At 45.3% G+C, this 21,574-nt stretch overlaps 2 protein-coding genes across 8 annotated transcripts; one reads left to right on the forward strand and one right to left on the reverse strand.

Moving 5' to 3' along the window:
- Nucleotides 1-1,051: 1,051 nt before the first annotated feature.
- LOC106749389 (acetyl-CoA carboxylase) lies at nucleotides 1,052-16,476 on the forward strand. Of its 6 annotated transcripts, none has more exons than XM_014628777.1 (12): nucleotides 1,052-1,363; nucleotides 3,489-3,767; nucleotides 7,331-7,454; nucleotides 7,605-7,935; nucleotides 8,078-8,375; nucleotides 8,443-8,656; nucleotides 8,726-9,053; nucleotides 9,117-9,577; nucleotides 9,645-13,439; nucleotides 13,511-13,790; nucleotides 13,991-14,271; nucleotides 14,364-16,476. In XM_014628777.1, exons 1-12 carry the CDS (start codon nucleotides 1,284-1,286, stop codon nucleotides 14,976-14,978), a joined length of 7,086 nt encoding a protein of 2,361 aa, XP_014484263.1. In that variant the 5' UTR covers nucleotides 1,052-1,283; the 3' UTR covers nucleotides 14,979-16,476. The 6 variants fall into 6 exon arrangements, with proteins under 6 accessions (XP_014484263.1, XP_014484267.1, XP_014484264.1 ...); XM_014628778.1 differs by having other exon boundaries at nucleotides 1,280-1,363; nucleotides 3,509-3,767; XM_014628780.1 differs by lacking the exon at nucleotides 3,489-3,767 and adding an exon at nucleotides 6,790-7,051 and having other exon boundaries at nucleotides 1,317-1,363.
- A 4-nt stretch (nucleotides 16,477-16,480) lies between these two features.
- Nucleotides 16,481-20,699, reverse strand: LOC106749391 (SID1 transmembrane family member 1-like). Of its 2 annotated transcripts, none has more exons than XM_014628788.1 (11): nucleotides 20,630-20,699; nucleotides 20,042-20,334; nucleotides 19,680-19,891; nucleotides 19,310-19,608; nucleotides 19,091-19,241; nucleotides 18,948-19,031; nucleotides 18,573-18,881; nucleotides 17,639-18,188; nucleotides 17,097-17,365; nucleotides 16,832-17,041; nucleotides 16,481-16,768 (listed from the first exon to the last, which is right to left on the reverse strand). In XM_014628788.1, exons 2-11 carry the CDS (start codon nucleotides 20,103-20,105, stop codon nucleotides 16,481-16,483), a joined length of 2,436 nt encoding a protein of 811 aa, XP_014484274.1. In that variant the 5' UTR covers nucleotides 20,106-20,334; nucleotides 20,630-20,699. The 2 variants fall into 2 exon arrangements, with proteins under 2 accessions (XP_014484274.1, XP_014484273.1); XM_014628787.1 differs by having other exon boundaries at nucleotides 18,573-18,884; nucleotides 20,630-20,698.
- Nucleotides 20,700-21,574: the final 875 nt, after the last annotated feature.

Below are 21,574 nucleotides of genomic sequence, written 5' to 3' on the forward strand. Positions count from 1 at the left end.
CTTACAGGTAGCATATATTCCTTGTTCCCTCTATTCTTATATCTCTATGAATGAACCTCTCTCAGTCGCAGTTGAATAGACTAACCAAAAACGCCCGTTTCATAGTTTCCAACCTAATAAATGATCACGCCTTTCAGTTGAAGAGAGTGTATGTTTGCCAGAATAATTCTCGGACAAGTTTTTGTAGGTAACCGATATAATTTCCAAAAATTTAGAGAGATTTTGGAACTAAATTACAGAAATAACGGGTCTGATAATTCCGTAAACCCGTTATTTTTGTAAATTTGGTTCTCCGCTACGAGTCGCCACTTAACGAGAAACTGAGGTCGTGACTAAATGATAGACGTACTTTTTACCTCTCAAGTAGTATAACTCAATGGTTGGCCAGACGTTATAATCAAAAACAGGCGAAATTCAACAAGCTATAACTTTCGTAAAAATGACGCTATGGAGATCGTTTAACACTTTCGTTGCCGCGCCAGCGCGTGATATGGCGTCAACGCTATAGAGCCAATCACGGGCCAGCACTGGGTGATGTATCAGTAACTAATCAGGCTGGGCTGACTAATCATCAACACATCCCCACGTGACCGGCAGCCAATGTGTCAAGTAAATATTACTTGAATGTGTGTAGCACTTTTTCGCCCCGGCAGTCAACGTGTTAAGAAACACTTTAAAGTCTCTAGTTTTTAACCACATTAGCTATATTAACGTTGTCATTAATTTTCATCACGATATTTATTAAACGAAAAATGACGACCGCTCAATTTTAAACTTCGTCTTTATTGAGTTGAGTTTTCAGAGCGAAAAATTATTTGATTCGAAAATATATTTGTTAACGAATATAGAATCGCTGTGGCTATCTGAACCGTGTGAAGGAGACAGACATTTTCGCGCCTTAAATGTCGCTCACTTCACTTTCCGAAGCCACCTCAAGAGATTCGTTCGGCCACACGGATGTTATGCACGAGTCGGCGGAACGTCCTCTGTCGGCCGACAGTTGATTCCTGTGCACAGCCGATCGATAAAAAAGGGCGCGAAATTCACACGACACGGGCGACACTGGGAAAGAATGTTCGGTGTCGGTATATGAACTTTCGCATTCTGGTAACGTAGCAATCAGTCGTGAGAGACTATTCGTGTGGAAGGAAAAAAAATATATAGTCGTCGCGGTAATAGCGCAGAGTGCGAGCGATCGACCGACTCGATCAGGGAACGCTGACGCTTCGTGTTACCGAATTGGAGGTCTCACAAAATCGCGTGACAGCACGAACGACTCTCGAATGACAGAACAAGAACGAAGGGACGATCCTAACCTGAAGGAGGAGCGAGGAGCAACTCCGCCGCGCAAGATTCGCCACCGGTAAGTCTATACACATACGCTGATAAGGCGCACTTGATGGGGAAAAAAATGGTCTTTCTCGCAAGATGAAAAGAGACCGAGATTGGTGAGAATGATAACGTGACGTTAGTCGTGAACGTTAGTTCGCACGTTGCTACCAGCCGGTCGTGATGCACGGACTTTGTGCGGTAGGACCGCATCGTCCGAGACCAATCACCGCGGCCGCTACGTCGCCTGATGCTCCACTCGGCCAATCGCCGCGCTCCCTTCATTTTTCCACGACCTCATGCGAAAATCTATAAAGGACCGTCTACATTGGAGGTAATAAGAATGCCTACGTTGGAAATGAGTAGTATTGAGTAAAGAATATTGGTTGGTAGTAAGGCAGTGGGAATGGTGTTACGAAAAGTGTTACTACCTCCAACGTAGACGGTCCTGAAGCCGGTGTTCATTCAAAATCCGATGACACGTCAAAGTATATTTGTTCTTCGTGAAAGAAACGAACTGTATCAAGGTAGATAGGGGGAGGGAGAAAAAGGAAAAAAAGTTGAACTTCGCCCCGTCGCGCATACGTGCGCGCAAATTCAAGTCCCTCTCTGATACCGTCGTGCATAGTCAATAGAGATTTCTACAATCAGTTAGTTAGTATTAGTTGGCGACCGAGCTCGATGCGCCGAATGTCGCAGTTCTAACAAGGACTCGCGATTCCTTCCAGACAGCACAGTAATATTCTATGGATGTTCCTACGAATATTCATTACGAATGTACATCGCCGTGTATTCATTACGAATGTACATTCGCCGTGTAACGTGCCGAAAACATTGTTTTATATTCATAAAATATTTTCCGGGCTACATTCCCAAATGTTCTTACTGAGAAAGAAATCAGCAAATTTGTTGATAAAACCTGCCTAAAATTGTCCTCGGAAAAACGTTTGGAAATGTAGCCTCGAAGAGTGCGAATGCACAGAGATATCGTTTGAGCGCGTGTCGTGTTAATTTTTGCAACAACTGACGCGGCTTATCTCGCTCGTCGTGAAATACTTATTGATTTATCACAACCGCGCGCGAATGATTCGTTTCAGCATGCGAGTCGCTCGAATGATCAATAGGCGCGAGTGTAACAATAAGCACGGCAATGAGGTGAACATAAAATGCTCTTCAACGAATTTATTTACATAAGATATGCAAACAAGCAGATATCTGTTATCCGTATGTCGCGAACTCACTGCCTTCTTCGCGAGGTTTCTCAAGGAGGAAGGCTAGAAATTCGACGAGAGGACCTTCAAGTTAGCCTTACAACTGGCTTAAACTCTCTCAAACCCACAGATTTAGCTGATGAAATTTACACACTGAAGCGAGTGTACATTTCTTCGACTAACGCGGCCAGTTCTAAAAGACCAATTGCTTCTCGATCGATGCTTACGTGTGCTATGAGACTAATTCAACCGGATTGTCACGCCATGCTTCACGGAATCTATTCGGCGACCCTTGAACTCGCACGGCTCATCCGGTCGAGCGACATATGCTCGAAACTGCGACGGTGCGTGACTTCCTCCGCTTTTGTTGATATCTTCGTTTAGATCGGCGCGCGGTGTCAGTAGTCGCCTCGTCTTCGGTGGTCGTCGATCGGTGAGAGAGAGAGAGAGAGAGAGAAGATACGCGCGTCTTCTTCACATCATTGTGAGAAGTGACGAACGCTGCGGTGGCATGCTACGCTCTCTTCTGGGTTACTTGTTCGGTACTTGCTGTAATTCTCTTATCGTCTCACTCCTCCCTCTTTCTTCTTCTTCGTTTGTCAATTGAAAATCCGCTCTTCTTATTCTCCTCCCTTTTCTCCCTCTTGTTTCTCTTACCGTTCAACTCCTTTTTTAAACGCGTGAGCGCAGCTTGTATAAGTGATCTCTTCCTACCGAGGACTCCGCTCGTCCCTCTCACAAGAGTTTCTCTTTCAAAAGGATCGTTCCGTGGTAACGATTGTTCCGCTGATTCCTTTGGGTGAGTAGTGAATTCCTTCGGATTCATTGTCTTCCTCTTGCTATCTACTACCCGAGAGACATCTTGAAATCGCTGTTCTGTTAGTGAAATAACGTTCTCTGCTCGAGAGATAGTCGTTCAAACGAATTGTCGATCCTCATCGAGCGCAGCGTGCGAATGTGTTTTGAAGGTAACGTCGAGTACGGGCAGCCGTCCGATCCTTTCGACCGTTCATCAGGATCGAGCGAGGAGGTCCCCGCTTGCTCGCGGTTCACTCGCGAGATGTCGGAAACACCGGTGAGCTTCGTCGTTGGGGAGCCCGATCCCAGCGAAGTGCTGGAGATCCAGGACAGTTTTCCGAGCGAGGGAGGCGAAATCGCCGGCTTGCAGTCGCAGGTACAGCCTCTAAATGTCGCAACGGGATTGGTAGAACGCCGGAAGCGCCTCAGGTGATTTTTTTCTTCTCAGTTCACGAGACGAGCAAAAGCGGATTCGCATGATCGAGCCCCACCGAGGGTAAACAAAATTGCTAGGTATTTCAGAAGCTTCATCACGGCTCTGCGTGCCGCGGTCGTGTCACGCGATCCACCGTTTCTGTGCAATTCGTAGGTATCCATCGTGTGACATATCGTGAAAGAAAAAATGGAATATAGAAAAGAAGAAACGAAAATCACACGCAATTACGCAACGCTTAGCCTGTTGTCGTCGCGTACGCGTCAGAGTAGCAGAGAAGGGAGGAAAGCATGCATTTTTTTTTTTATGTGTGACCTCCCTTCGTCACCTCTGTGACGAAGAATGTATGAATATTCAGGACTTACACGTTACCGTTACTTTATTCGATAAAAATGGACTTTTTTTGCAGCGAATTCAGTCGCACCAATCGCAAAATTGCCAAAGCATAACGTGATCATTTTATTACGTCATCATGCATTACATAACAGGACGTATTTATCGGATGATATTTCATTGGTCGAGATGCTTATACACTGTGTTTATATTATTTGCGCTTACATAACTTTGTGTATAAATTTGAATGCGGAGAGTAGCGTATATATACGTTCGTTACTCTCTCTCTCTCTCTCTCTCTCTCTCTCTCTCTCTCTCTCTCTCTATCTGTCATTAAAAAGTGCACTAAGAAGAAAAACACCACATTAGCTTTCATAATGACTAAACTTCATGTGATTATCAGCTCACTAGGTACTCTCGAAGAATTGGTAACGCAATGTGCAATTTTTCTCTTTTATCTACAATAACGTGTAATATATATGTATACGGTGTCGTGTATGCGTTCCATGAATCGAAAATTATATAATTTTCAAAATAACTATTATAAAAAGCTTTTAGATTAAAAAATTAACTACCAAGGCCTATAAGAGCTGAGGAATAAGTGTAAAAATAATGGTTCAAAATCTTCCAACTTGTAGTAAAAATTACTAACTACCAAGGCTTTGGTGGTTAATTTTCGATCGATTTTTGCTTTACACATATGGTATAAATTAATAATATCTTGCTCGCTCGATGTAATGTTCTTTCGTGTGGCAGTATCAACGTAAGGAAACATCACACACAATTGCGTAATATATCTTGCATTGCGTTTAAATTATCGGTGTATTACGCGATCGCAAGTTCGAAATATTCATTCGCATTCAAGTCTGTATAATCGTATCCATGGTAGAGATGATGGCTTTCAAAAGGGTTCGATAGTCTTTCACACAAAGCTGACAATGGCTTCTCGTTCCATAAACTAATAAGCAAATGCTTGGTAAGCACATTGCACGGCGGCGTCGCATCACGATGTAACGACGATACGTAAAATTGGTAATTTTTGATTACACCATCCCTAATGTTATATCTCAGCGTGCATTATTACATACGATGTGTGCGGCTGGAATATTTTACGTTAAAAATATATTTAAGACGAATCTCAGTTCGCCGAAATTACGTTTCGTATAAAATTCACGAAAAGAGAAGATACATTCGCTTAATGTGGTCTTTACGTTCCCATACGTCACTCGTTTCCACAAAAGTAGAACAGGAATTTCTCAACATTGCCCGAAAATACATATTGAGGATAATGCGTAGTCGAAAATAAAACCCCGTGCTGATGTAGATAGACGTTTTTTTTCTATTTTTAAGGATCGCACGTCGTGAAGGTAGGGGAATTACTGCGCGTCGAAGGAAAAAACTGTCAGTCAGGGAATACCGTATCGAGAACTGGTTAGTGAGCACTGGTCTTCCTAACGGCCAGCGCAACGTTAAGTGTGTGCGATTTCTTCTTCGTTGGCAAATCAAGCTCTGAAATTCGAGATTCTGTAAGACCGTGGCTTATCTCTCTTTTTTTTTCTATGAAATATTTGCGAGATATTTTCTTTATTTATATATATATATATATATATATATATATATATATATATATATNGTGTTACGATTTTTCATATTTTATTTTCATATTTTATTTACTGGACATTTTTACATCGGGGAGAGGAGACAGCCGGCATTTATATGTCATTTAAATTCTTTTCTTTACTAACACGTCTCATTCTTTGAATGCGTCGAAGCTGAATAACCAGTCCAACCTTTTTGTATTATCGCTTACGTTACGGCTTTTTGTAAGAATATCTTTGTTAATTATTCTTTCCTTTTGCGACTTTATTAGTCGTACAAAGTAATATTTTGAGTGTCAATGACGGGCAATTTTTCGATGACGCGCGAAAAATCGAGCCTATCTCGAACGGAATATAAAATCATGATGATGTTGAAATGTCAAGGAAATAACAGTAAACATTTCTTTTCCGACCATCATTCGATCGTTTTCTCGTTATTTTGATGCCATCTCGATTTTCTTCGTGATATCTCCGTAATTTGCAGAATTATCTGTGAAATTATATGAAGAGAAAGGTTTGTTTAAATCCAATATTCTTTGTTTGACTTGTTTGGCTCAACAACATAATTTTACATCAAATATCATTTCGTTTCTTTAGATTAAACCGTATTATTCGATAGAAAAGAAAGAAGAATAGAAAGAATGAAAGAAATAAAATTTAATTTTCAACCGAATATTATATCATCGGTTATATTTTAAATTATTTTTTGATGGATTAAATTATGTTATTTGATTGAAAAAGGAAAAGGATTATTTTATATGTTTCGTTTTTTGATCTATTGTTTAAATTAACCAATGTAATGTTTGGTTAAATATCTAAAAGCAATCGTGGCGTTTCTAATTCGTTAGTGTATACCCTGTCACAATATATCGTTATATATTGACATTTGTTGCATTGTTTTCCACGAAACAATAAAATTACTTGAAAAGTCAAACAATTGTTGAATCAAAAATGTTTGGACAAACACTAGAGCAACACAGCTTTCACAATGATTTTCTTTTTCACGCAGCTTCTCTCGCATTATTGCGAAAGTAAAATAAGGTGTAACAGTTATAAATTTCCCAAGTCCATCCGCATATGATCGTAGGAACAGTCGGTCGTTATCTGCGACTCTGTGTGTCCATTCATTTCTGGCAACGGATTTTCACGACCGTTTGGACACTTTTATCCGCGAGTCGTATAATGAGGCGGATAAAGAGATTCGTCTTGGCGGAAAAGACAGAAAAGGATCCAAATTGGAAGAGTTCGGACAATTTGTTGGCGCGTGTCTCTAAGAACATGTCGAACGACGAAGAAGGCAGCAAGCCCGACGAGGAGGAGTCGCAACATCCGTCGACGTTAGGACTAACGTAATCACATTTCACTTTTAGCGGTCGTCGAATGTTCTTTTTGCCACGTTATTTGCGCTAACCCTTTCCCGGCCCGATTGACCCCCTTTGACGAGATAAGAGTACGAAATGCTAGCTGTTTAAGCTGTCAATCCGAACACCTTACTTCCTGATTGGATCGACGATACGATATCTGTTTTTGCTCGTAATGAACTAAATATCAATGCACACATATATGTTTGGTGCGATATCGTTCGTGGAATACCGAGCGGAATTGTGACTATGTGTATGATTTGACAGGCCCAGTATGTCGCAGGGCACGGTGATGATTCAAGCGCAAAGCCGGCACCACGAGAAGGATTTCACCGTCGCAACCCCGGAAGAATTCGTCCATCGTTTCGGTGGCACCAGAGTCATCAACAAGGTAAGCGAATGGGGAAAAGTTGGTGATGAGAAACGAAGAAAATTTCCAAAGAAGAAATGATGTTGGCGCGACGTGAAAATTAAACGTTCGTTAAAACTCAGTTGGGAGAGCAATTGATTAAAATCTCTTATAATACATTTTTCCTCTCAGGTATTAATTGCCAACAATGGTATCGCAGCGGTAAAATGTATGCGATCGATTCGACGATGGTCTTACGAGATGTTTAAAAACGAGAGGGCCGTGCGTTTTGTAGTGATGGTCACGCCGGAAGATTTGAAGGCGAACGCGGAATACATCAAAATGGCAGATCAGTACGTGCCTGTACCGGGTGGGACCAACAACAACAATTACGCTAACGTGGAACTGATCGTCGATATCGCGATACGTACTCAAGTCCAAGCAGTTTGGGCCGGATGGGGCCACGCTTCGGAAAATCCGAAACTTCCGGAACTGCTCCACAAAAATAACATCTGCTTTATTGGTATAAACATTAAGAAAATTACAGAGGGAAAGAAAGGAAAATTCTCGCGTTTTGAGTAGTCGTAAGAGTTGTTAAGATTGTCGCTCCCAATCAATATGTATATATATATATATATATATATATATNCTTTTCTCATACGCAGGACCGTCCGAGAGGGCTATGTGGGCTCTGGGTGACAAAATCGCGTCCAGCATAGTCGCCCAGACCGCGGACGTGCCGACTCTTCCTTGGTCGGGGTCGGGATTAAAAGCACATTACAGCGGAAAGAAGATCAAAATATCTTCGGAACTCTTTAGGAAAGGATGCGTCGCCAGCGTAGAGGAATGTCTAGCAGCGGCCAACAAGATCGGTTTCCCGATCATGGTGAAAGCGAGCGAAGGTGGTGGCGGTAAAGGAATCAGGAAGGTTGAAAATGCCGAAGAATTGCCGGCTCTGTTTAGGTGAGGTTTCAACAGTGTAAATGATTTTTGCTGAATATATTTCACGTCGAACGATTGATTGGTTTAGACAAGTGCAAACCGAAATACCGGGCTCACCGATATTCATCATGAAACTGGCCAAGTGCGCTCGTCACTTGGAAGTGCAATTATTGGCTGATAATTATGGCAATGCGATATCATTGTTCGGACGTGACTGCTCCATCCAGAGAAGGCATCAAAAGATCATCGAGGAGGCGCCAGCTGTCATAGCCCAGCCAGAAGTTTTCGAAGAGATGGAAAAAGTATACATATGGTTAACCGAGTTAGGCATTAAAAACGAGGATATTAACTAGTGACTTTCTTCGCTGTAGGCCGCTGTGAGGCTAGCGAAAATGGTGGGATATGTTAGCGCGGGTACCGTCGAGTATCTTTACGACACAACTGGTAGGTATTACTTCCTGGAGTTGAATCCTCGCCTCCAAGTGGAGCATCCTTGCACCGAGATGGTGTCGGATGTGAATTTGCCGGCGGCTCAGCTGCAGATAGCGATGGGCTTGCCGTTGCACCAGATCAAAGACATACGTCTTCTATACGGCGAGAACCCCGACGATCAAATTGATTTCGATCAGCCACGTCACAAGCCTCAACCGTGGGGCCACGTGATCGCGGCTCGAATCACCAGCGAAAACCCGGACGAAGGTAAAATGATTTCGTCTCTCTCGAGGAAAGAGAGGAATGATTATTCTCGCTCTCGGCTTTCAGGCTTCAAACCGAGTTCCGGTACGGTGCAGGAATTGAATTTTCGCTCGTCCAAGAACGTGTGGGGCTACTTTTCGGTCGGAGCGTCGGGCGGGCTTCACGAGTTCGCGGACTCGCAATTCGGCCATTGCTTCTCGTGGGGCGAAAACCGCGACCAAGCCAGGGAAAATTTGGTCGTAGCTTTGAAGGAGCTGAGCATCAGAGGCGACTTTAGAACAACGGTCGAGTACCTGATCACTTTGCTGGAAACCGAGTCCTTTCTGAAGAACAATATAGACACAGCCTGGCTCGACTTACTGATCGCGGAACGCGTGCGAAGCGACAAACCGGACGTTCTGCTGGCCGTCACCTGCGGTGCGCTTCACATCGCCGACCGAACGATCACAGCCGCTTTCGCTGGATTTCAGACAGCGTTGGAGAAAGGCCAGATACAAGCCAGCAACGATCTGGACAACGTCGTTAACGTGAGTTTCTTTTCCGCTCTTCTTTTCGCTCGACCTCTCCGCATGTGTGTTTACCTACTGCGCGCAGGTAGAGCTCATCAACGACGGGTACAAGTACAAGGTGCAAAGCGCCAAGTCCGGTCCCAACAGCTACTTCCTCGTGATGAACGGCTCCTACAAGGAGGTGGAAGTTCATCGCATGTCGGACGGCGGGCTGCTGCTTTCACTGGACGGTGCCAGTTTCACGACTTACATGAGGGAGGAGGTGGATCGTTACAGGATCGTAATCGGCAATCAGACGTGCATCTTCGAGAAGGACAACGACCCGTCCCTGCTGAGATCGCCGTCCGCCGGCAAGCTGATCAGTTTCCTAGTCGAAGACGGTGGCCACGTCGGCGCCGGTCAGGCCTACGCCGAGATCGAAGTGATGAAGATGGTGATGACCGTGACCGCCGGCGAGGCGGGCAGCGTGTATTACGTGAAGAGGCCCGGCGCCGTGTTGGAGGCCGGCACATTGATCGCGCATCTCGAGCTGGACGATCCGTCGCTGGTGACGAAGGCGCAGGAGTACACGGGCCAGTTCCCTGTGCCGGCGGCGTCGGCCGTGCCGGAGAAGCTGAATCATCTTCACGCCAAGTATCGCAACGCTCTGGAGAACACACTGGCCGGCTACTGCTTGCCGGACCCGTATCATCTGCCGCGGCTGCGCGAACTGATCGAGAAATTCATGTTCTCGCTGCGCGATCCCAACCTGCCGTTGCTGGAGCTGCAAGAGGTGATCGCGACGATATCCGGCCGGATTCCCGTCCCGGTCGAGAAGAAGATTCGCAAGCTGATGTCCCTGTACGAGCGCAACATCACTTCGGTCCTGGCCCAGTTCCCCAGCCAGCAGATCGCCGCGGTGATCGACGGGCACGCGGCGACCCTCTCGAAGAGAGCCGAACGGGACGTGTTCTTCCTGACCACTCAGACGATCGTGCAGTTGGTCCAACGGTATCGCAACGGTATACGGGGTCGCATGAAGACCGCCGTGCACGAGCTCCTCCGGCAGTATTACACGGTCGAGAGCCAATTCCAGCAGGGCCACTACGACAAGTGCGTCTCCGCGCTGATAGAGAAGCACAGGGACGACGTTGCCACGGTGACCGGTATGATATTCAGTCACAATCAAGTGACGAAGAAGAACGTCCTGGTGACCATGCTGATCGACCACCTGTGGGCGAACGAGCCCGGCCTCACGGACGAGTTGTCCAGCACGTTGACGGAACTGACCAGCCTGAACCGGACGGAGCACAGTCGCGTCGCGCTCCGAGCCAGGCAGGTGTTGATAGCCGCCCACCAACCCGCCTACGAGCTCAGGCACAATCAGATGGAGTCCATCTTCCTCTCGGCGGTGGACATGTACGGGCACGACTTCCACCCGGAGAATCTGCAGAAACTCATCCTCTCGGAGACGTCGATCTTCGACATCCTTCACGACTTCTTCTACCACTGTAATCGCGCGGTCTGCAACGCCGCGCTGGAGGTCTACGTGAGACGGGCTTACATCAGCTACGACCTCACGTGCCTGCAGCACTTGGAGCTGTCCGACGAGATCCCGTTGGTGTACTTCCAGTTCGTCCTGCCCAGCAATCATCCGAACCGGCAGAATCAGTCCCTGGTGGATCATCGAGCCGGCGCGATGGCGGCCTTCCAGGATCTCGAGCAGTTCGGCCAGTACGCGGACGAGGTGCTGGACCTGCTGGAGGAGGATCTGTCGAGCCCCGCGGTGCCCGCGAAGCTGCTGGAGGACGAGTCCCGGCACAGCGCGTCGTTGAGCGTGGCGGAGGGCGCGGCGGCGTCCAGCGACGGCTCGTCTGAGCCGGTTCACATACTGAGCATCGCCGTGAGGGAGAACGGCGCCGAGGACGACGCCACCATGGCCAGATTGTTCGGGGACTGGTGCGCGAGCAACAAGGACGAGCTGATATCCCGCGGCATCCGCAGGGTGACGTTCGCCGCGCTCAAGCGTAAACAGTTCCCCAAGTTCTTCACTTTCCGTCAGCGGGACGGTTTCGTCGAGGACAGGATCTACCGTCACCTCGAGCCCGGCTGCGCCTTCCAGTTGGAGCTGAATCGCATGAGGACGTACGACCTCGAGGCGCTGCCGACCTCGAACCAGAAGATGCATCTGTACCTCGGACAGGCGAAGGTGGCCAAGGGCCAGCAAGTGACCGATTACCGTTTCTTCATCCGCTCGATCATACGGCATTCCGATCTGATCACGAAGGAGGCGAGCTTCGACTACCTCCACAACGAGGGCGAGCGCGTCCTGCTCGAGGCCATGGACGAGCTGGAGGTCGCCTTTTCGCACCCGCTCGCCAGGCGGACCGAGTGCAATCACATCTTCCTGAACTTTGTCCCTACGGTGATCATGGACCCCGCGAGGATCGAGGAGAGCGTCACCAGCATGGTGCTGCGGTACGGGCCGAGGTTGTGGAAGCTGCACGTGCGCCAGGCGGAGATCAAGATGACGATACGACCGGCCCCGGGCAAGCCGACCTCCAACGTGCGCCTCTGCATCGCCAACGACAGCGGCTACAGCATCGACCTGCATCTCTACACGGAGGCCACCGATCCCAAGACCGCCGGTATCATCCGTTTCGAGTCTTATCCGTCGCCAGCCGCGAACGCGGCCAATTGGCGGCCGGGTCCTATGCACGGCCTCCCGATCTCGACGCCGTACATGACCAAGGACTACCTCCAGGCGAAGAGGTTCCAGGCCCAGAGCTCCGGCACGACCTACGTCTACGATCTGCCGGACATGTTCCGCCAGCAAGTCGAGAGGACGTGGCAGAGGTACATTGAGGAGAGGCAGCAGCCTTCGAACTTCGGCTCGATTCCCAACCCGGTGATGGACGTCGTCGAGCTGGTGCTGGACGGCGAACAGCTGGTCGAGCAGAAGCGACTGCCCGGCGAGAACGACGTCGGCATGGTCGCCTGGCGGCTGACCCTCTACACCCCGGAATATCCGTTCGGCCGTGACGTCATACTGATCGCGAACGATCTGACCTATTTGATCGGCTCGTTCGGAACGCGCGAGGACCTGGTGTTCTGCAGAGCCTCGGAGAGGGCCCGCCGGCTCGGCTGCCCGCGGATATACTTCAGCGCCAACTCCGGGGCTCGCATCGGCCTGGCTGAGGAGGTGAAGGCGCTCTTCAGAATCGCCTGGGAGGACGAGAGCGAGCCGGAGAAAGGTTTCAAGTACATCTACCTCACCCCCGACGACTATGCGCGCTTGGCGCCCCTGAACTCGGTGAAGGCCTCACTGATCGAAGATCCTGCCGGCGAGTCCCGGTACAGGATCACGGACATCATCGGCAAGGACGACGGCCTGGGAGTGGAGAACTTGAAGTACGCCGGTCTGATCGCCGGTGAAACGTCGCGAGCCTACGAGGAGATCGTCACGATATCCGTCGTGTCGTGCCGCGCGATCGGCATCGGCTCTTATTTACTGCGCCTTGGCCAGAGGGTAATCCAGATTGAGAACTCGCACATCATCCTAACCGGATACAGAGCGCTGAATGCCGTTTTGGGCCGTGAGGTTTACGCCAGCAACAATCAGCTGGGCGGCACGCAGATCATGCATTACAACGGGGTGTCGCACGCGACCGACGCGCGAGACCTGGACGGGGTGGCGACCGTTCTCAAGTGGCTCAGCTATTTCCCCAGAAGCAAAGGCGCCCCGTTGCCGATGCTGTTGCCCGTCGTAGACTCGATCGACCGGGAGGTTGCTTACATGCCTACGAAAACGGCCTACGACCCGAGGTGGATGCTCGAGGGCAGGCATTGCAGCGAGTCGAACGCCTGGGAGAGCGGATTCTTCGACCGGGGCTCGTGGCACGTGAGTCTCTCTATTGTGTGTTCTACCTTCCTTGACGGAACGATCGTCGTTAACTTGTCTCGCATAAACAGGAGATAATGAGGCCGTGGGCGCAGACGGTGGTGACGGGACGGGCCAGACTCGGCGGCATACCATGCGGCGTGATCGCCGTCGAGACGAGGACCGTCGAACTGCATTTGCCGGCCGATCCGGCGAATTTTGACTCGGAAGCGAAAACCATATCCCAAGCGGGCCAGGTCTGGTTCCCGGACAGTGCCTATAAAACCGCCCAGGCTGTTAAAGATTTCGGGAAGGAGGAGATACCGCTCTTCATCTTCGCTAATTGGAGAGGCTTTTCCGGAGGCATGAAAGGTGAGGGGATTTCATCTTTCGGATATCATTGTATTCAATTCAAAATCATAAAGTTTTTGTAATATTAGATCTCGCAAAACTTTTGTACGAAACGAAATTTTTCTCGAAAATCGAGATTCACAAACATTTGACTTCTTCGTATTATCTTTCCAATCTTTCGAATTATCTCACTCTTGTTCGTCGTTTTACTCAATCGACAGATATGTATGAACAAATTATCAAGTTCGGCGCGTACATCGTGGACGGATTGCGAGAGTATTGCAAGCCGGTTTTCGTTTACCTTCCACCGAACGCGGAACTGAGAGGTGGCGCATGGGCTGTGGTGGATCCCACGATAAATCCTCGCTACATGGAGATGTTCGCCGACAACACCAGCAGAGGCGGCGTCCTGGAACCCGAAGCAATCGTAGAGATCAAGTTCCGAAATAAGGACATCGTGAAGACCATGCATCGAGTCGATTTGGTTATACACAAGTTAAAAGTGAGCAATTTCTCCTCGAATTCCTCCCATTTTATCCAGGAGGTCAAACCTTTTTTGAGATCTTTCTTGCTCGTTCATTTTGCTTCTTGCAGGAGAAATTGTCGGTCGCGAGCACGACGGAAGAACGAGCCGAGTTGGAGGCACAGATTCGCAAACGCGAGCAGACCTTGGAACCGATGTATCACCAGGTCGCCGTGCATTTCGCCGACCTGCACGACACCCCGGAGAGAATGTTCGAGAAGAACGCGATCCACGAGATAATACCGTGGAAAAAAGCACGACAGCTGTTCTATTGGCGATTGCGACGTAGACTCCTGGAGGAGGAGATCAGGACCGAGATCTTGTCGACGCAGCCTAGCCTCGACGTACGGCAAGTGGATGCGATGCTTCGACGATGGTTCATCGAAGACAAGGGCGCGACCGAGTCCTACCTGTGGGATCAGGATGAAGCCGCGGCCTGTTGGTTGGAGGCGCAACGTAAGACCGAAAACAGTGTCGTGTCGCGCAACATCATGTGTGTGAAGAAAGATGCGGTTGTGACGCGTATCAAGGAGGCGTTGGAAGCCTGCCCAGAGATCAGATTGGACGCGGTATTAGAAATCGCGCACAGACTGCAACCGGCTGAACGGGCGGAGCTGCAGAGAACTTTGTCGCAGTTAGAGGCGACCGGGCAGGAACACCATACGGACTCGAGCGTTTCGTCTTGAGTGTAGACCAATGCTTTTAACGACGTGTCGCTAGCAGTTGTTGTGCAGATGATAATACATTTCTTACGTTGGCAAAGGGTTAAGCAGATTCGACGCGATTCTTTTCCTCCTGATAGCGAAAGCAATCGGTAAAATTTTTAACAAGCTGAAACTTCAGCAGAATTTGGAGAAATTTCAATTGATGATGTTCGAACCTCACCGACGATCTGTCGATCTCAACGAACAATTGTTCCTCAATCATTGATTGTGTGACTGATTAAGTACTCTATAAATCTCTTTGAACAAATGTATTCTTCCGTGAAAGGCAATTGTGGCGAGCTTATGAACTTGTATGTATGATCATACGAAAAGATTATACAATAAGTATCCTCGTATATTCCTTCAGCTATGAATTCCTCGGCAAGCTTTAAATGCATTCTTCCGTAAGAAGAAGTTCCAAAGAGAACACCATTCTGTGTAACTTCCATTGATTATAAATTGTCTTTCATGCCGGTAGTTGCAGTCAGACCTTATATTTAGGTCTGACTAAATAAATCTTCATAAATTCATCCTCAGTACGGCTCATCTGAAGATGAATTTAAAGAAATATAAAGTCCGACAATGAACAAGGCTTCCCGTTGCTACCGTCCTTGTCGCGAATTCTTGCGTTATACGTTCAAATGAAAAGATACCAAATGACATCGTCAAATAAGGATAGTTGCAGCGAGCAGTCAGGAACTTTAATTGTCAATGAAAGTCATCTTTGTGTTAAGATAAATTCTAATATTAATCAACAAACGTTTTATTATTCATTTACTACAGCACCTATTGCTTTAACAACTTTTAATTTTCGTAACTATTAAAATTACCTTATTAATAAGAACTCATTTTTATCAATTTGATAAGGTGGCTTGACCGAAAGAATATGCATTACTAAAGTACATATGTATCATTAGGTTTCCTTTCCTTTTTCGCTGAACTTAGTGTATACTTATAGAACTTAAAGACAAATATATACAGTTAACTTGTAGTAAGAGAACTAGCTAAACTAAATGGAGTCAGTTCAGCGAAAAAGAACAGACCTATTGTATATAACAAAATATGAATGTACATTTGCATACACACATACGCAAATATATAATATATATTTATTTTTTGAAGAACGTACATACAGTTAATAGAGAGAAATGTTATATACAATGCGTAACTACCACACGTTTAAATTATTTCTCGGTGCATGCAACGAAAACGCTGTATACACACACATATCACATTTCTTTGAATTTTCTTTCGCGGAATCTCGTATGCATTTATGTGCTTACTTTGTCTTCGTATCAGTCTGTAATACATACGAGTTCGCACGAGTGATTCATACGAAAGATACTTGTGGTGCGTTTTTATCACAAGAATCGCTGGCTCTTCTTTTTTACATACATTCGAATAACCTTATAAAATATTAAAAAATGATGTATAATAGGATAACAATATAATTCTTGATCATTTCTAGCTGAGGGAGCCTACCCTCAAAAAACTGGTATTTGACTACGATGTACGTCTGTTAGATCATCATCTAGAGTAAGTAATACCATGAAAGAAAAGAACATTGCTAAGGCTGAAAGAAAATGCCATATGTCGTGAGAGTCGAAGAAGTTGAGTAACTCGCAAGGTTTATTGTGAATGCGGGACTGGGCTGGCGTGAGGGCCCAGGCCATCGACTTATTCACGAAGAAATACAAGGCTGCTCCCCAGAACAGCATCGATAAGACGATGTAGATCGCAGGTGTCAGAAGAATCCGTTCCCTATGGCACAACTATAAAATAGAAAATACGATTTTCGGCGTGTTATGGAGAAATTAGGAATGCACCATCCATACCTTCATCACGATGTAAAAGAGAGTGTATAGTATTAAGTTGGACATTAATATAATCAGTAGAAACATGGCAAAATTGTCTTCTTGATACATATTTCCCAATACGGCTAGACCGACGTTACACATATTCGCTAACACGAGCATTACAAATCTGCTGGGATAAAGTGGCCGCAACAAATGCCATATGCCGCAACGTGCGTCTTGTTTGAATGTCTGCAAAGCAATCGAATTAACTGATATTTTGTATCAGGGGAGAGAAATAATATACCTGTATCATTCGATTAAAAACGCCTTTGTTAAATTTACATCGTCCCATGTAATATATCTGCACGGTCAAAACGAAGCATATCAATAAGTGTAGTATAGTGAATATCACCCAAAAGCATACTGAGCCGTTAAAAACTCCAATCAGTCCTATGAATATTATAAGAGCCAGAATTCCGAATGTTACGGGTGCACTGGCATTTATATCGGGATGACGATTTTGATAGATTTTGATCATGCATAACACCGCGATCACGTACATGAAACTGGTGTCTGAAACAAACGATATTATCGGTCGTAAGTCACGTGACAACAATACTTCGTCGCTGCGGTCACGTAGGAGGTGACAAGTTCGCATATTTACAACCTGGTGAGAATCACGCGTAAAAAGCTAGCGTCCGATAATTAATATTATTCATTGCGATGAATGGCGTATACGCGCGAGATCAATCGGAAGTATTTCGTCGCTCTGTTGAACATCAAAAATCATACGCATCGTGTGTTGTTTTGCTTCGTTATTTACGCCGCAACAACAAAGCCACTTACCAAATTGGAAATTGCTGCGAGTAGGACACACGTGGTAACTGGCTGATAGTATGCCCTCCATTATTAACGCGGTACCCATCGCGTAAAACAATCCGTAGTGTTGCGGTATGCCGTAACTCTTGGCTTCCTCCTTGTCCGACTCGTTGTGCTCTCGTGAGCAAGTCAGGAAGATGAACAGCAAACCCAACAAGATGTACGCGAAGTTTGAGAACACGTGATTGGAGTCGGACAGTATACCAAATGGATGGGCGCACAAGAAGTTATAATAGCACATGTCTTGATTACCGGTTGTGTGAAGTACACGTTGATAAGTTATCGCCAATTGGACGACCGGTAGCGTGTAGAACACTGCAACAGTTGCCAGATAATAAAAGTATAAACGAGACTTGTGCCGCAGTATTCTTGGTTCTTTGCGAGCGAGATCGCAGACCGAGAGGACCAGTTTCGTGCGTATTACATCCTTGTCAGAGAGCGCATCCTCCATTAAATCTATGTCGTCTTCGTCCAGTGATGAATCATCTTCCACAGAGTCCCATTGTCTCGGACCGTTCTGATAAAACGCGATATCGTGAATAATCTTGTACAAACACACCTGAACTTTTCAAAAGCCGCACCTCACTCTGATGAACTGAAATGTTCACGAAATGTCGAATCTATGAAGGACGCGACGATAATTTGGGAGCGAAAACGAATGGTTTTAAGGAAAAGATTTTAAGAAAAATTCTTGAAAAATGTGTGTTTATGTAACTCTCTCTCTCTCAACTTACCATTGAACTTATATTTTTCTCTAGCTTGTAATTTAAGATATTAAAAAATGAAAGTACCCTCTGGAATTACAAAGCATACCGTTATTTATCTCGAGTCCCTCTACATATTTACAAAAGTTCATCCAAGTCGAGGAGTTCGCGCGGCGTTTCCTTGCCAGTTTCATTACCTCTGTGGCCACTGAAGGTGCTTGTTCATTGATATCTTGATCCTGTTCATTGATCGTCTCTGATCTCTTGAGTTCCCTGCTCCTCCTAATATTAAATATTACTACGGCCGTTATGTACGAAATGCAAAACAATACAGCGATAGCTGTTGTTGATCCCATTGCAATGACATAATCGCGTTTGGTAATAGTAGAATCTATAATTAATGTAACGCTCTTAGTACGATCGGGATTACTGTTAGACGTGCCATTGCAGTCGACATCGTCCCCTTTAACAACCAGCACGACGAAAAAGCCGCGCGGATAAGTTTCCTTCTGAAACAGGTGATTTTATTACGTGTACAGCCTTTATATAAAACAATTCTCATACGTACTTACCGGTATTGTAATACCACCTTTTCTACTCACAGTCTGCCAGTATCCGGAAAATTCAACATTCCTTTCCAAGTCAAATACAGGACACTGAAAAGAGAAATAGATACAATTTGGTCGATTATAAATGGATCATTATTGACACTCACTGATGTATTTTGAACAGACACAGTCATGCAAATGTCATTGTCGGATTCTACACGAATAAGAACAGATGTATTTTCTGTTTCTCCCGAAAAGACGTAACCATAATATATAGGCTCAGAAGGGGAAACCTCCACTATTTTGGGAACTCCTAGGCTATAAAGAAGATTGTATAGAGAAATATAACAAGAATTCGTGAAATTCTTGAAATATAATATGCATACCTTAGACGAAAATCTATTACTTCCATTACAGTGAGATTAAAAAAAACATTTGTTCGACTAGCTGTAGAAATACTGACAATGATAAAATCCTTTGGGTCTTTCACTGCATATCGATAATATTTTGTTGAGCAGAGAGTTCGACTAGTTTTATTGTATGTCACAGAGTTTAAACCTGTACTATCAACTAGCAAAGGTATTTGCCAAGATAGGATTCCAGTTGTTTGACGCACTGCAATTATCAGGGGAAAACTGTGGGTAGCGTTACTTTCTATCTTTATCCTTGCAGTTTCCAGTGGTACCTGTGCACAAATATATGTATGTTGACTTGTTCAAAATAATAAATATAGAGGAAATAATAAACAACGATTACATTGCTAGCAGGATATAAAAATACATATTCAATGGTACGGTTTATGATGAACGGATAATCTTGTCCATACGCAGCTGACGGAATGACTATTGGAGAGAACGGCGGTAAAGGCGATGGCGACGATGAAGACGGCGCAACAGTTAGCACAGTATCAAGAAGCAGTAATGTAATTATCAATCTCAAAGCGTCCTGTATTGCCATTGTCAATTTTACTAAAAAGAAGTCAAAATAGAACACAATTGAAGACGAGGAGAAAATTCATCCACAGGAAACATCACCCATATCCTGAATATCATTCGATATTTTGCGAAAAATTGATATCGAAGATAAATATAATCGCTAGATAAATAGAAAAAAATTACCATTAGCCGTTTCCCCCATCTCTCTCATCACATGAGCAAACAATTTGTCTTTCTTTCTAATCATAGATGGTTCTGCTCTCGCTATTATATATTTTAATATTTTTCATGTTAGTTTACAAACATTGTAGAAGCCCCAAACGACTTAAGTCCATGTATGACTATGATTAGAGAGAAGCTTGAGAACGGCAGTATACAGTTTTCTGCCACATGTCTTTCGATGCGTCCTCTGAAGAAGTGGAAGTAAAATACCAGCTTATCCATGAGATTCTCCGCGAGAGGTCTTCGCAGTAGATCTTCGATAAAAGGGGAAATCGTTTAAGCCTGACGTACAATCTTTTAAAGCCTGGTTTACAATGTGCGTATTGTTTCTTGCTCTCTAAGAAACCTTTTTCTATAAGAACTTCTATTTATTTATGGAAAAGATAAACAAAGAGCACATTGTGGATTTATTTCTTCTTCTATTACATTACCCAGTCACAGAATAAGATAGTTCCTTTCACAGGCTGACATTCAAATCTTATGTTTAAGACCGCTTAAATATAATCATCTTTAGATGCTTAATAACCAATGAAACGAGCTGTATAATACCTGAATTTAAGATGGTTTTGATGAAGATGAAGAACCGAACACCGGGCCTGTCAGTTTTTTTCCTCTAGATTCTGGGAAGCAAGCTCCTATAGCTGAGGAACACCCCGGATATTTTATTTTGAGGGGAGGCGTTATTTTTGCCTTTCGGCAAGTTATTCTATATTACGTAGGTAGCTATTTATATTTCTGGCCTTGGTAGCAGTAAGTGTTGCCAGGCGCCATCTGACGTTGTCATTGGAAACTTGACATTGTTGAACATAAAAACATAAGAACACATTGTCATTTGAACGCGGTTTGTGTTGTTTACAGTGAATTGAAAAATTCATGTCGGGCAAAAAATAGAATTAACTCGTGAACATTTCCGTGCGATTATTTTTCATAACTTTCGACGTGGATTATCAAGACAAGAGTGTATCGATGAACTTAATTCTTTATACAGCGAGAAAACACCATCCTACAGCACTGTAAAAAACTGGTATAACGAATTCAATCGTGGCCGACGTTCGTTCCTGGACGAATTCCGTGAAGGTCGTCCAAAATCGGTTGTGCCAGAAAATATCGATGCTGTGCGTGAACTGATAAAGCAAGATCGTCATGTGACATACCGTGAGATTGAGGCATCTTTGGGCATTAGTATGACAAGCATCAATAAGATATTGCATGAACATTTGTCCGTAAAAAAAATGTGTTCGCGTTGGATCCCGCATAATCTGACAAACGCTCAAAAGAAGACTCGTATTGATTGGTGCAAGGAAATGTTGAAAAAATACGTTCAAGGTGCATCAAAGGCTGTGTATAACATCTACATAGGTGACGAATCATGGATCTATGCATATGAGCCCGAAACAAAACAGCAATCGACTGTATGGGTCTTCTAAGACGAGTCAAATCCAACAAAAGTTGTTCGCGGAAGAAGCACATCGAAGCAAATGGTTGCCTGTTTCT

Source organism: Dinoponera quadriceps, unplaced genomic scaffold (genome assembly GCF_001313825.1).
Source record: "Dinoponera quadriceps isolate SergipeBrazil2010 unplaced genomic scaffold, ASM131382v1 scaffold3725, whole genome shotgun sequence".
Lineage (NCBI taxonomy): Eukaryota > Metazoa > Arthropoda > Insecta > Hymenoptera > Formicidae > Dinoponera > Dinoponera quadriceps.